At 33.6% G+C, this 14247-nt stretch overlaps 1 protein-coding gene across 6 annotated transcripts in view; it reads left to right on the top strand.

The window, feature by feature from the left end:
- The window catches only part of LOC115238444 (probable Ras GTPase-activating protein), a 304505-nt gene that overhangs the window by 161388 nt on the left and 128870 nt on the right, over positions 1 to 14247 (top strand). Inside the window, exons 2-3 of one of the 6 annotated variants that reach the window (XM_029812331.1) lie at positions 1820 to 1939; positions 6123 to 6194. The exons of 4 other annotated variants lie outside the window; for them this stretch is intronic. In XM_029812331.1, coding sequence (XP_029668191.1) covers positions 1820 to 1939; positions 6123 to 6194 — 192 coding nt within the window. The remainder of the gene's footprint in view (positions 1 to 1819; positions 1940 to 6122; positions 6195 to 14247) is intronic. One more of the 6 variants, XM_029812341.1, reaches the window with a different exon arrangement.

The raw sequence follows: 14247 nt of genomic DNA, 5'->3' as shown, positions 1-14247 counted from the left end.
AAGCATTTATTTCATATTCTTGAATTCAATTAATTAATTAAAGTAATTAAATTGATTGTTTGGATTTATAATTTTATTTTTCATGACATGGAAATTTCATATTTTTTTGCTCGTGTTAATTGTTTTGGTAGAAAAAGCTAATTATTATTTAAAAATAGAATAGAAGCGATATATATTATATTGGCTATAAAATTTTAATCGCTTAAAAATTTTGATAAAAAATGTATTCGAGACTGACAAAATTAATTTCTGCTTATATCATATATACAAGTGCTACATCGCAAACTAATTCTCTCAAAGTCACTCTCTTGAAGAGACTACATGACACCACGTGTTACGAAATCGCAAATGCAACTAGGAGGAAAAATACGATGAAATAAATCGTAGGAATTATTGAGTCTTAAAAACAAATTTATTGTGCGTTCGCTGACGTAAACGTGTGTAATAGTGATTTGGAAATTGACCGCGCTTTCTCTTGTCTGTCTGTTAATGAAATAGCGCTTTTCCGATGACAGTTGACATATCGCGCAATCTATTCGGCGAAAATGCACCTAAAAATAGTATGTCACAATGTATCAATATACTGTCCGATTACCTGCACGTGGACAGATGAAGTAATATGAATTGGCCGTTTTATTTATAGCTCGTTCTGATGTATTTGTATATGAAATATTTCCAAGATAAAAAATTTATGATGTGTATAAGAGATGTATTATTTTTTAGATATTATTGGAATTACATATATATATAATTAAGATAATATGAGAAACATGATTTTGCTTCAAGCAGAATATTTACGTTTTTACAAAGAATGATTTATTGCTACGTATAATTTTGCTTCTATTTTCGAGAGAAAGAAAGAGAGGAAAAAGCTGAGAGATAAATTGAAAAAGATAACGCCAGATAAATATACGTGCATAATATCTACATTAAATAGATATAAAATCGCTGAAGTAACAACATATGATAATTTAAAGCAAATATGTGGGGCACAATCCCCGTTTCATCCCGGGAAAAATGCTGCAGCGATGCGCCAAAATTTACCTTCATCAATTCTGGAAGAAGTAGGTTACGAAAACAAGTCTATCCATAACTCACCGAACGTGTGCATAGCGCGGTGTGTATGCGGGTATCCGTATATATGCGTGTGTGTATGACAATTTCAGTAGATTATGCGCAGTCACCGACGGAGATGAATGGACCAGCATACGCATATGTCTGTATTAAATATCCGTTTCAACGTACGTCGATGCACATCCCGTCAGCGGTGTGGATACATGTGCGAGACGATAGAGTTACGGAAGCGTTTCCGTATTTTGTCGTCGGTCTTATCTAGCCCTCTGATTGCGACAGTGGCTCTCAATCGATCGATATTTGTGCTCCTCAACAGTGCTTAAAACTTTCTTTCTGTCTTATTAATTGCTTGCAATTCTATCAATTCTATTCTGTCAAATGCATGGCTACTATGGAAACATTGGACACTAAAAGTCCTTTTTTATTGAACAATAATCTAAAAAAATTATATTATTGCTTTCTAGAAACCCTATTTGCTCTCCATAAATAATATGCGATATATTTTTTTAGAGCAATATTTTATTTTTTAGTTAACTTATAAATCTTTTTACTATTTTAATATTTTATATAAACACGATTAAGACTTGCATATATAGTAAAATTTTCTCATATTTGCTTATGCTTGACACTGTATAGCTTACTGGACGAGTCTATGCTTCTTTACGCATTCGCGTGCTTTGCTCTTTTTCTTATTCTCATTAGTTTGGATTTGTCAATGCAAATATTATATAATGCTCACATATAGCGCCGTTATTACGACGAGTCTCCACGTTGCCGAGAAGAGGATCTCAACACAGACATACCTTGGATCCGGAGTTGTCGTCGTTGCGCGAGCATGATAGTAATCATCTTTTTGTGTTGGAATGTAAGTTTCTTCTCGCGTAAGCGTATTTTTATAAATATCATTTTACTAAATATATTTACATGAGATTGGAGCACGCGCGCGCAGTTATATGATAAGTAAAAAAATTTTCCAGCATATTTTAATTTTTGAGTGTGTTTACTTTTATAATAATGTTTAATTAACTTCACACAAATTATTGGCCTATTTTGTTATATTTGATTATCGCACTAGAATAAGATTTTATGTTTTCATTCACACGAATACACATGTCTAAAAAAAGTTTCTCATCTTGATCACGTCGAAGGATGGTGGAATGGTTTTCCTGGTGTTTACGCGGAAAGATCAGCTGCCTGGAATCGGGCCAGCGGTATTTTTACGCGTTTCGTCGGTCGAATGAGACAGAAACTACTGCAATGAAGGCCGCAATATAGAACGATGATTGCTGTTACACGAGACGTCCGGAATTTCGAATTTGGGGCAAAGAGAGTTTTTTCATGAAAACTATGACCCGTATTCGTGGGTTATCCGCGAAACTGAAAATTTTAGCAAAAAATCGTAAATGAAACGAATGTTGGTCATGTTCGCTTATTTATTTTGTGCGCAACGCTGTATCTAAAATTATACACTCGATTGAAAGGATTATTGATTTCTAGATATAAAATTTTAACTAATAACGGAGACAGTTTGTGGAACATGTATACATATCGAATAATTAGAATAATGGAATGAAACAATTGATTAAAATGCCAATCAAACAACAGAATAAAATATGTGTGTAATAGAGCAAAATCAAGTTACCGTTTAATTAAAATTATATATATCGTAACGTTGCACAGCTTCTCCTATCTTTCATCATGCCAAGCTAAATTATTTAATAACGTACAATTCATAGTTTTTTCGTGAAAGTGAAAAGTGTTGAATTATTCTGCGAAATACATATATGAAGCACAATTGAAAATGTGGGGCGCAATCTGCGAAACACATTGTTTATTTTACACTGTTACAATTGTTTCTGTCGCCGTTTGCAGATCCTTAGACTTGCTAAGCATGCGAGATTTCGCGCAGATTAGGACGGCGGAAGTAGACCGAGTGCGTGGAAATTGGCAAAGGCGCGCACTGAATGCGGCTTTCACCGGATTACGCAAAACGGTGAGGCGGCGAGAATATTCGAAGTGCAGTCGAAATCGCGAAACAATGATCAAGAAACTCGAACAAACTTAATTCACAAAGCGAGAGGAAAAAATGTGCCCCGGTTTCCCAACCAGAAAAAGGCAACCGGTGTGTAATTACAGCAGGAGGATATCCTTGATACCTTTCCTCTCGTTCGCCAGCCCTGTTGTTATAATCATACGAGTTAAACGTATAAGCGTTGGATATAAATGAATCAATTTGTTAACAGACCATATATTAACGGTTGAACCGGATTGTATTGGATATCCGTTGCGTATATTAGGTTATAGATAAAGATCAAAGTAATGTAATTAATTTAATCGCTATTATAATTTTAATTATTATGATTTAATTAGTGTTGTTAATTTGCTGCATATAATTTCTAAATAAAAATCAATTTGTGAATGAAAATAAAAGATTAATAATAAATTGATTGCATTATAAATAATGTTAAAAATATGTGTGTATAAAATATATATATGCACACAATAATTTTAATTTAAATAAAATAAAATAAATTTATTTTATTTAAAAAATAATATATATTATATATATAAAATTTAGAATTAATGAACATATTCATGTAAAATTTCACTTTATATCGAAATTAAACTTCATTTAGTGTGCCATGAAAATTAATAACATTAACTTTTAATTCCATCTCCTGAAGCAAAAAAAAAATCACCTTGTTACGGACTATGACCTGGTTTCGCTCTGTGGCAATTAATTTCATTCGTGACAAAGACGATTTCGTACAAGACTGTAGAAGCCGCGACGAACTTACAAGTGAACAGACGATAGTCTTCCCGGTCTCGGGAGACTTGCACGAGTATTAATGTGAATAGAGTGACGCAATAAATATAAAGGAAAGCAATATATTTCGTAAGAGACATGGACGATCTAGTGGCGCTTCTCTCATTCGATCTCTTTTATTTCGAATTCTCGTCTGTATTCTCTCACCGTATTCTAACCGTTACGCAACATGAGAAATATTACCTATTTCCAACGTAGATTTTAGATAACATAGAATCGTGCGAAATGCATAGAAAAGCACAGAAACATGGAATTAACGATCTGTAACGGTTGTAGTTATTCTATTCTGGAACGTAATGACAAAAAATACAACAACACATTTTTCGACATGCATATTTTCTTTTGCAGAAATAATCCTAAGAGATTTACGAAAAAAATCAGAAAAAATTTATTATTTTTAGAACTCGGTATTTAATTACTATTTATTTGATAATGCTAAAATATCATATTTCGCAATTTAACATATTTATGTTTGAACATATAGTCCAATTTATTGTATTAATAATAACGATTATATCATATTAGATTTAATTACAGATATTATAATTAGAATATATATCGTATACTAAATTTTATAATATAAAATTGGAAATTAATCTCTCTAGAATAAAATACTTCTTCCGACACAGTTTTATTTTGCATTAATTTAATATAAAATTGATGTATAATAAAATGTATGCGCTGATGTTTAAAAAGCAAGTGGTATAAAATATTTTTATTAATTAAAAAAATAAGCGTTTTTTTCTATCTTTAAAAAAGCAGATTAATATTAGAAGATAGTTTACGAATAATCCACAAATTGTGGAAGATTGGTCGATCAGCAAGCCACTCACTAGAGCTTTAATAAAAGGCAACTTCACGCAAGATGAATCGCCGGGTTACGTTTGCGCAATGAGCAAAAGTCAAAGGTGATTTAATTAATAATGACGTTATTTATCTCCGCAACCGTTGGAAGATGAAGTTTGAATTTTGCGTGGGAGATATCCTTGTTCTTAACAAAGCTTTAACTATCCATTATCATTCGCAATGTATGGCATCAAGGCTTTTATTTTCTATAAATTAATAACTATAATGAATCGCCAACTATTCCTATGAAATTAATCTCACTGAAATGCGAAAGCAGCATGAATGAAACACGGAATAAATCTAATTACAGAGAGAATAATGTGCAAATAAATGGTAATGGCATGACTGGTGTTATTTGTGCGTCGCTGCGCTAAACTAATTCGCATTTGACTCTGTATGTCACTTAATTAATTTACATAATTACCATGCTGGTAATTACGAAGATATATTTAATGGAAAATATATCAACAAGCATATCTACAAACGTCGAATAACGACAAAATAAATATCAGTTGTATTTCGAAAATACATGACGTATAATTGCGGGTTTTTTCACGGCAATCTTCGTTAGCGCGATCTTCTGTGAACTGTGTGAAGTGTCGCAAACGAGCGCGGGATTGACCCGACAGATCAACAGATAGCGAGGAGGCCTTAATTGGTTCACGTAATTCCACATGTACACGTAAACGTTCGCACGACTGCATCGTTGCGCGCGATCGTGCTTTTCCATCCGAACGAACAAATATGTGTGTGTGTGTGTGTGTGTATATGTGTGTATGTCTCTTGCCTTGCGAAAGGACGCGCGAGAAAATCGCCGACAGTTTCCGACAGACCGAAGGGTCGCCGAAATTGGTTTAATTGACCGGATTGGGCTCAAGCCAATGGGACGTCCAATCGTGCGTCACGGCGCTTGACCCGAGCCGAGTTCAATGAAAATGCTTTCATTAATTTTTCTGTCAGACATCTACGGAGCGTATATAAATTTGAGGGAAGTTCCATCCCTATCAGGCCTCCTATGCGACTGGAGATAATCCGTTTCAACTGTCGGGAAGTGTATAAATATTAGTTCGCTGATTAGTGCCCGGCTGACAGATATCGCGAGGGTGCAACTTATTGTCTCTGATTCGGCACGATTTAACAAATTAATCAGTTTTATTTGGGTGAAAGTTGCGAATATAATTTATCGCGTCAATATCCTGCTCAGATTTACATGAATAATTTGCATTTCGGAGAAAGTCTTGTATTTTAAAATAAAAAATGCAGTCACGAGAAGTATAGTTGCGTAATTGTCTCGATCATGGCTTAGATTGTAAGATAAATAATCATTAATTATTGTAAAATTAACGTTTCTGATAATATCTTTTTTTTGTTGCAGGTGAGTTAAAATCACAATCGTTGCCAAGAGGGTTTCCACCGCAAATAATAGTGCAGCAGATTGATGATGAAGGTAAAGATTAGTTAATCAGTCTACGAAGTTAATTAGTCGCTAATATCAATTTTACAATCAAGCGTACTGCGAATCCGTTCGTGGGAATGTTAATTACATTAAGATTGTTTCCGTGAAGAATAACGCTACCGCGTTGGTCGACGATCGTGGAAAGATCCGAAGGCTTTAATACATACCAGCGCGATTCAATGCGTATTTATGATTATTCGTTGCTTTAAGAGGCAGAATCTTATGATATTTGCTCGCAAATGCGATCCAGCTATGCCGGAATTGACATACGTAGAGATATATATAAAAATGGATTAATTACTTTTCTTGCATGTTCGTTAATATTCATTGAAAATGCAACAGCAAAAAATTATTCATAATTCTTAAATATTAATCTACTTGATTGTTGATTCTAAATTTGCATTAATTTAATGCAACTTAAAACAATATAACAATATAATTGACAGACATGACTCTCTCATATAAATAAACATAATCGAAGCCCTATGTAACTTATGTAATTCCGTTTAATTTGTATTCAATTTCTTTTGCGGTATTGTAAACGCAATATAAAAATATCGACAAAGATGTACGATTTTATTAAACTTTATTAGCATTATTTTACACATTATACTTGATATATATACATCAGTTTTATTTATTTTTTTACATATTAAAATATTAAATAATAAATTTATAAATAATATAAAAGCTTTTCCGCGAATTGTATTATAGCTTCACTGACGTAGTAGTAAATTATATTTATGTTTTCAATTTTAATTCCGGTGAAATTAAAATAATTTTTTTTAGCGGTCTTCAGCAATGTACTATTTTTGTAACCTCGAGCTGTTTTATACATCGTCCATGAACGTAACACGACTTTATGTAACAAATCCAATTAAACTCGCTCATTTCGCGCATTGTGTAAACCACGTTGTGCAGGGAAAAAAGGCGCTAATTTTTCTCTCTTCTACGAGTTGCAAGGTCGATCGTTAAAAAGACCAGAGAGTTTCTATTTTCCCGGCGTAATTTAGTCATAAACTTTGTTTTTATCGACCGAATGACCCTTATTTCTCGGTCCGTCAGCCAGTAAACGCATTCGTCTCGCAGAGATATCTGCTATGCGCGCTGGACACCGTACGTCTGTTAATTATTCAAATTGCGGCATATACGTTCGCCGCTCATGGACGTAGAGCTTGCTTGTTGCAGCTTTAGCCAATACGGCCATGTGGGTTTCCGGTCATTCCTTGCGTTACGTACGCGTTGACACGCACGGGCCTCGAACCTCGAACACGCAACGAATGCAGCATGCGTTTCTCCGTCTTTGTCTCGTTATCCTTCAGATACTGGAGGTGCATCTTGTCCTTCAGCGTTTATGTATATGTCATTCGTTCTTCCGTTACAAATTAATTTTGTCCCCTATATACATGGTTATTTTTTCATTTTCTATTATTTCATAATTTTTCATTGACTCATAATTTAATGATTTCAAAAATTGGCATGTTTAAGGATCTTAGCGAGTGTCATAGGATTTCAAGTTCTCGATAAAACGCTGTTAAATTGCTAGAGTACAAATATAGAGAGAGATAATACTTCTCATTGAAATAAAGAAAATTTTTGTAGAGAAATTTAGAGAATGAAGATTACAAAAACGGTTGATTTTGATGCAAAGGAAGATATTATTTTAATTTTGATGGAAATTTTCATTATTATAATAATCGACTTAAAAATTAGTGTTATATCATCAGCGTTGATATGACGCGGATTGTTTCCGGTAGCGTGTGAAAATATTGTACATAGTTCCAATCATGTGTGTATACCGGAACCGGAAGGACAATGTTGTCAAGTAAACAGCCATCTAGCAGGTGGTCTTCTCTCAGATCCTTTGAGAGCTGTGCTGCTTTCTCGCCGTTGTTTTCATTGAGCAGTGTCATTTTTTTTACCTCTTCATCAGCATGCAAAGAAAGGCTCAGCTTCCTGTCTTCTTTCTTCCGGTATTATTCTTCACAGGTTTACATCGAAAATTCTTTCTTTGTTAGATTGACATATTTTAAGATTACATTCTACAATTTTCATTGATTTGCTTTTTATATATTCAATAACGAAAATTAATAGACACTATGTTGAAAAAAACCATGGGCGTCATATTATATTTGCGCTATTATTGATTTTTGACGCATCAAAATTTTATTTTGGAACAAATTTATATTTACTTGCGAATTGTGAATGTATCAATTATTTATTTATTATGTGTTATCATGCTTAAATGACGCGTGTATATTATCCATCTAAGAAAAATTAATTAATCTAAGAAAAATTAAGAAAGATTGTATCATTGTTAGAATTTTTCCAACGATTTTCTTATAGTATTATTTTACTCGTCTAATATTTCAGGAAATAGGTCGCGTGGCGAACTTCCACAATGTGTTATGTTTCATGTATAACTTCTTCTTGCATGAGAATTAGTTTCTGGCAAGCAGCCCGAGGAAATGCGGGCACGATTTCATTGATATAAGTTTCGGAATACCAAACTTTAATTCCGTTTCTCTTTTTTGTTTTATACAGAAAACGCTCCATTTACCAACATCGTCATACAAAAGTATATATTCAAAAAATCGCTAATTTAATTAAAATTACATATTTATCAGCTATACAAATGCAATAACTTTGTTAAGTTTTTGAAACTTGAAAGTACGTATTTTATAAATATCGTTAAATTTCTTAAAAATTCCCGTTAATCGTGGAAATTGATTTTGAAATCGGTGGCTGTGTCAGATGCAAGGTCCTGACATAGATCATAAAGCAGTTTAGTACTACTTGAAAAGAGAAAAGACAGAAATCTTCCCCAAATATGGCCTTAATCCAGATAATTGTGATCCCATTTATCTTTTCAGCTGGAACATATAAAAACACCAAACATTCGACGTGTATATTTTGAACTGCGCGAAGAACTAGATTTATAATCGGGGTAAACAGATCGAACGAGAGGTACGGGAACAAACAATATACGCGAGGAGAATTATCGATTACGCATGAATACGTTTCATCTTCAACGGTTATGATCACGAAGCGAGAGCATTATTAGCGCGTATTTACAATGCAACATGGCTGAATGCCAGGTTAATGCGCCAGTGTGATACGCGGTTTTGCGTTATAGCACGTTCATACAGACGCCTCCAAATTGTGCATACGTAATGTAATATGTAATATATGTGCACGTGTATATATGTAGGTCACCGCGCGCGAATGGGGATTTTGGAAATCGTTATGCTCCGCGGGATGTCGTGCATATTTCATCGCGCAGCCATTAGAGGCAATCCACGTATTTTCTGTGGGAATTTCGCCTGGTCGGAAAGGTCCGCGAATCCTCCAAGGAATTTATCTTCCCGATGGTACGGAAGCTCTTGCGCCCGGTTAATCGACGTATGATAGAACAACCTGGAAATACTGATCGATACTTCGCTCTCTTCGCGCAATTTTTATTTCCATTAACGATACACGTATTTATAAAATATGTCCATAAATCGCGTGTGTTCTGTTAAAATGTCATAAGATCGGTGTCGGAGATAGAGAACCGTGCGATACGCGAGGTATAGGTATTTGTTAGCAGCGCAGATTCTAGCAGTAAAGTTTCTAGTAACAAAAATAATATAACAAGTTATAAATTTTTTATTTAAGTAATATTATATATTTATTCATATTTCCAGTTTTCAGTTTGTTTCTTTTTTTTTTTATTTGTAGCGCGTGTAAAAAATTGGAAAACTTAACATTATCCGAATGATGTTTCTTTTCTTATTGAAATATTAAATGCGAAATGAAGGAAGATAACTTCGTCGACGGCAGCGGCTCCCAACCCACTATTGGAAGAGTATTTCATTTGGAAAAAAGTTTACTCAGGTCAAAGTAATAAGGCATTATAACAACGATGGATCGTAAAATTTCTAGAAAATATTATTCTTCGCCAAGAAGGTTGCTTACATAATATCACTTTGACGTTTCTTAAAGTACCACAGTTTTCATTATCTTCATCGCAAACTTGAATATTTACAATGTAAACATGTAAAAACATGTTAAGTTTGTAAGTTTCTTGTCTTAAATGTTTTTAAATGTTTTTAATATATAACTCACGGTTTTCATATAACTCAAGCCAAACAAAAAATGACATTTATAATATAGTGTTATCGTTTAAATATTACTCGTACATATAGTAATGAACGTACAGCTATTCTATAGTATTTGAAATTCTTCTACATGTGGAACGTAAACGTAGATTCTTTTTCTAACAAAGGTAAAAAAGAGGGAAAGCTGCGTATAGAATACGCATAAGAAAAAGATTTGATTCTTTCGAGATTTTCTTTGTCGTATCTCATGTTAAACGCTTATAATAGGAAAGACATTCCGCAGAAAACTCTTTCTAACAATAAGTAAGAAGCGTGCATTTACCGTGAACAAATGCAAAATGATAGTGCCACGATGCAAACGTATTTTCGTGTTTGGAGTGCCATTATAGCTTGCTGCATTACGACGATAAAGAGATTGGAAAAGTAATCTTCGGAAATTGGCAAAGTTACGCGAATGAGGATTCTTTCACGTCCGACCTTATTTATCAAGAAGTATCGCATCAGTTCGAAGAGAGCGAACTCTGCTCTATTTAAGGGAACCGATCATTTGCCTTCAAATTACACGAAAGTTTGTGAACAAATAGATAATTAATACGATTCTTTATATCGCGTTTTGATTGGATTAGTTGGGAGAGAAATGATCTTCAAACTAATTTCCTATCTCTCATCCAATTATTTTTTTTTACAGAAATATATCTCGTTTAATTTCATGTCGACTTTTGATACTTGCACTTAATAAGAGATTTTTAACAAATAATTGAGCATATTATAATTATAATAGCTCAGATACAATATCGATGGAGATAATTCTCGAAAATGTTTGTTTATAATTTAAAAAAGAAATTGCAGTCTCTCTTTAAATTCTACAAAAGCTGAAGACGAAAATGATTCCGGAAAATTGACTTTGCGATAATTTTAACGGATTATGCAGACGATTTTATGTACCGGGAAAAATATTACCTACGTGATAGCAGACAAGATAGCGAAAATTCTTGCTTGAGTTGATCTCCAAGCTTTTCATATATCCAACAACGGGAGTCTTTGCGAGACACTCGACGACGCAGCATCCATAGCGCTAAAAATAATTCGTTCTGTAACCGTGGCACCGGTTCTCTCACGTGTTTGCTGCTGCGGTTCTGCTTCACATCGTGAACGAAGAGACGCGCGAAGACGAGAAAAAGAAGCAATATAAGTAATACGGGGAACGTGAAGTCGGTTGGTAGGTAAAGTGCACGCTACTCCGATCCGATGCGGGTTCGTTGATAAACGGCGCTCGCCCGCTTAAGTCGGTGAACATTTGCGTCACGAAACATGCGTTGCTTTGAAATAATAAGTATAAAATACATACTTTTAATTGTTAATATATACATATATATATATATAAAAAAAAGATTTCTTTATGATTTTTCTGTATCTTTTGTTTCTAATTTCTGAGTTAAATTTAACAGCATATCAATTTTTCACACATATGTGAATTTATAGCTTGAATTTTTCGTATAGAATTATTTCTTTTATACTATAATTCTGTTCAATAAAATAAATTTCCTAATTTTTAGCTGTTATAAAACGCAAAATTTCAACAAAGTAAATAATTGGGAGTAAATCTACGTGATGAAATAAATTTCGCTTTCCTTTTTTTTTCTATCTTTTATAGTGCAGAAGAAATTATTTGTCACTTTTGTACGAATTTAACAGAAATGGAATTAAAAGCGGAGATATCTCTCAGGCACGGTAAAAATTTTCGACATACAGGTGCACTCGCGGTTAAAAGCGACGATAAGCTACGATCGAATAATCGTAATTATATCACGCATGCAGCTGCTGCGCGCATACATGCACGACAAATTTGCTGTGTCGAGAATGGAGAAATTGTCGCGATCGCTATCAGCCGATTCTGGAGATTGGCTAAAGTGGCACGGTTAAAGGTCAACCTAGCAATACCGGTTAAAAGGGTGTTCGGTATGAAAAAGCGAGGAGAAATTGTGTCGGAAATAAATCAGATTTTCTTCTTTGATGCAAATGGCATGCTATCCTCAATGCGTTTTAATTGATGTGTCCCTGCTGTTACACTAAAACGAATAGAATGCTCGCTTATTTATGCATTTATGCTGAATGAGAACCGAAAGTTGAGATGGACGATACGTTCGCTTATTGCAAAAATATATTTTACTTTTACTTTACCGAAATTCATCATTTCTTGGTAAAATAAAAAATAAAATAAAATATGCAAATATTCATTACATATATACTTTTCAAGTGTGTAGCGAGTTATAAAACATCAATTGATATTGCGTTACAAGATAACTTTAAATTTGTTTATATACTTTTTCTGTTTTTTGCTATGTTGTTATCAGTAGCTATGAGTCACACGTTGTAATCAATGTGTCGTATTTTTGTACATCGTCTAATGACATTGAGCCGCTTTCGCCGTCGTTAGCGCATCTCGAAATTCGTTTCGGTAGAAACCGGTTGTGCTTCGCCATCACGTCGGTTGGCTTGCACTTTCGCACGATGCCACCTTCTCATGCCGTCAGTGAAATTACACCGATCAGACCTATACACGTTGTTCATGTAGACTCCTCGCTGTGCGCAGATTGCACGCAAAGATACGATAAAGAAGATTAATTCTAAAGAAACGCATGGCGTATAAATAAATTTTTTAAAAGATACGTTAAAAAAAAAAAAATATATATATATACAGCGATAATTAACGAGCACGTCGTATATTATTTTTCCTCAGAAATATAGCTAATTACGTTATACACATATGTTTTATATAAATGAGAAAAACTACGATGAATTATATCTCTAAATTTTGTGCTAATAAACTTGCTTATTTTGTCGAGAATTTTAGATAATATAAAGATTAAATTACATTCTCGATAATCTTGTGCTTTACACGGTTGCATATTTTTCTCGCGAAGAAAGTTAACTAATGCACTTTGCATGTAATATATATTTTCGTGTAAACTTCTTATGTGGGGCACCACAGAACCCCAGTTGAAAAGAAGGGATGCACGTGCCAACGAGATTGTGTCGCCTGTTTTCTCTATTTCTATCATTGTCGTTTTTTCAGTCTGTTCCTTTTCTTCAATCTGCGTTTCCGTGCTGTTTATTCTTCTCCTTCTTTATCGACATTGCCCCCGTATTTCTTATTTCTCGCCAGACGACCTGGCACGTGCTAGTTTCATGTGCTCCAGAAGTTTGGAGCTTTCTCAAACGCCAATTTATATAGATCATAATACAATCTTTTTGTTCGTGAAATTGTATTTGGGAACACATGATATTTATATATACTCATGTTTGTATCTTAATATGTGAGTGTAATTGATTACAATTCTCTTTTATTTAATGAATAATATTACATCATTATTTTATTTGCGACATATTAATTATGCAACAATCACATATACAAATCGACAAGTTTTTTTGCTGATCATTAAAATAATTTTATAACTAACTAAATTTTATGTAACGCATATTTTTCTTATTTGTGAAGAATAAAGTTTTAGACATTTTTTTTCTTTAATAAATATTGAAACATTTACAATATTTTTGTTTACATTAAAATAATTAAACAATAAGCAAAAGGTATTTTCTATTTTGTTGATATAAACTTCATAAATTTATTAAATTTATAAAAACTCACAAATAACATACACAACACTCAATAATAACTTTAAAGAAATATTAAATATATACTTAAAGAAAGCAAGATATTATCACGTTTCGATAAATATCATTATCATTTTTCTATCTCTCATTTAGAGAGAAATTAAATCCAAGATTCTTCTACGAAACAAAATGTACCGCAACTATTTTGACGTCAAATATTCGGACGCTTTAGGAATCAGCTGATCCGTTCTGTCAAGACAACATATGTCGCTCTCGCGCGCGATGACAGCGCTGCGAATGTAGTTGCTAGTGGAAGCGCGCGCGCGCGC

This window comes from Formica exsecta, unplaced genomic scaffold (genome assembly GCF_003651465.1).
Source record: "Formica exsecta isolate Colony F162 unplaced genomic scaffold, ASM365146v1 scaffold115, whole genome shotgun sequence".
Taxonomy (NCBI): Eukaryota; Metazoa; Arthropoda; class Insecta; order Hymenoptera; family Formicidae; genus Formica; species Formica exsecta.
The sequence above is the reverse complement of the archived record's forward strand: the minus strand, read 5'-3'. Positions and strand labels throughout refer to the sequence as shown.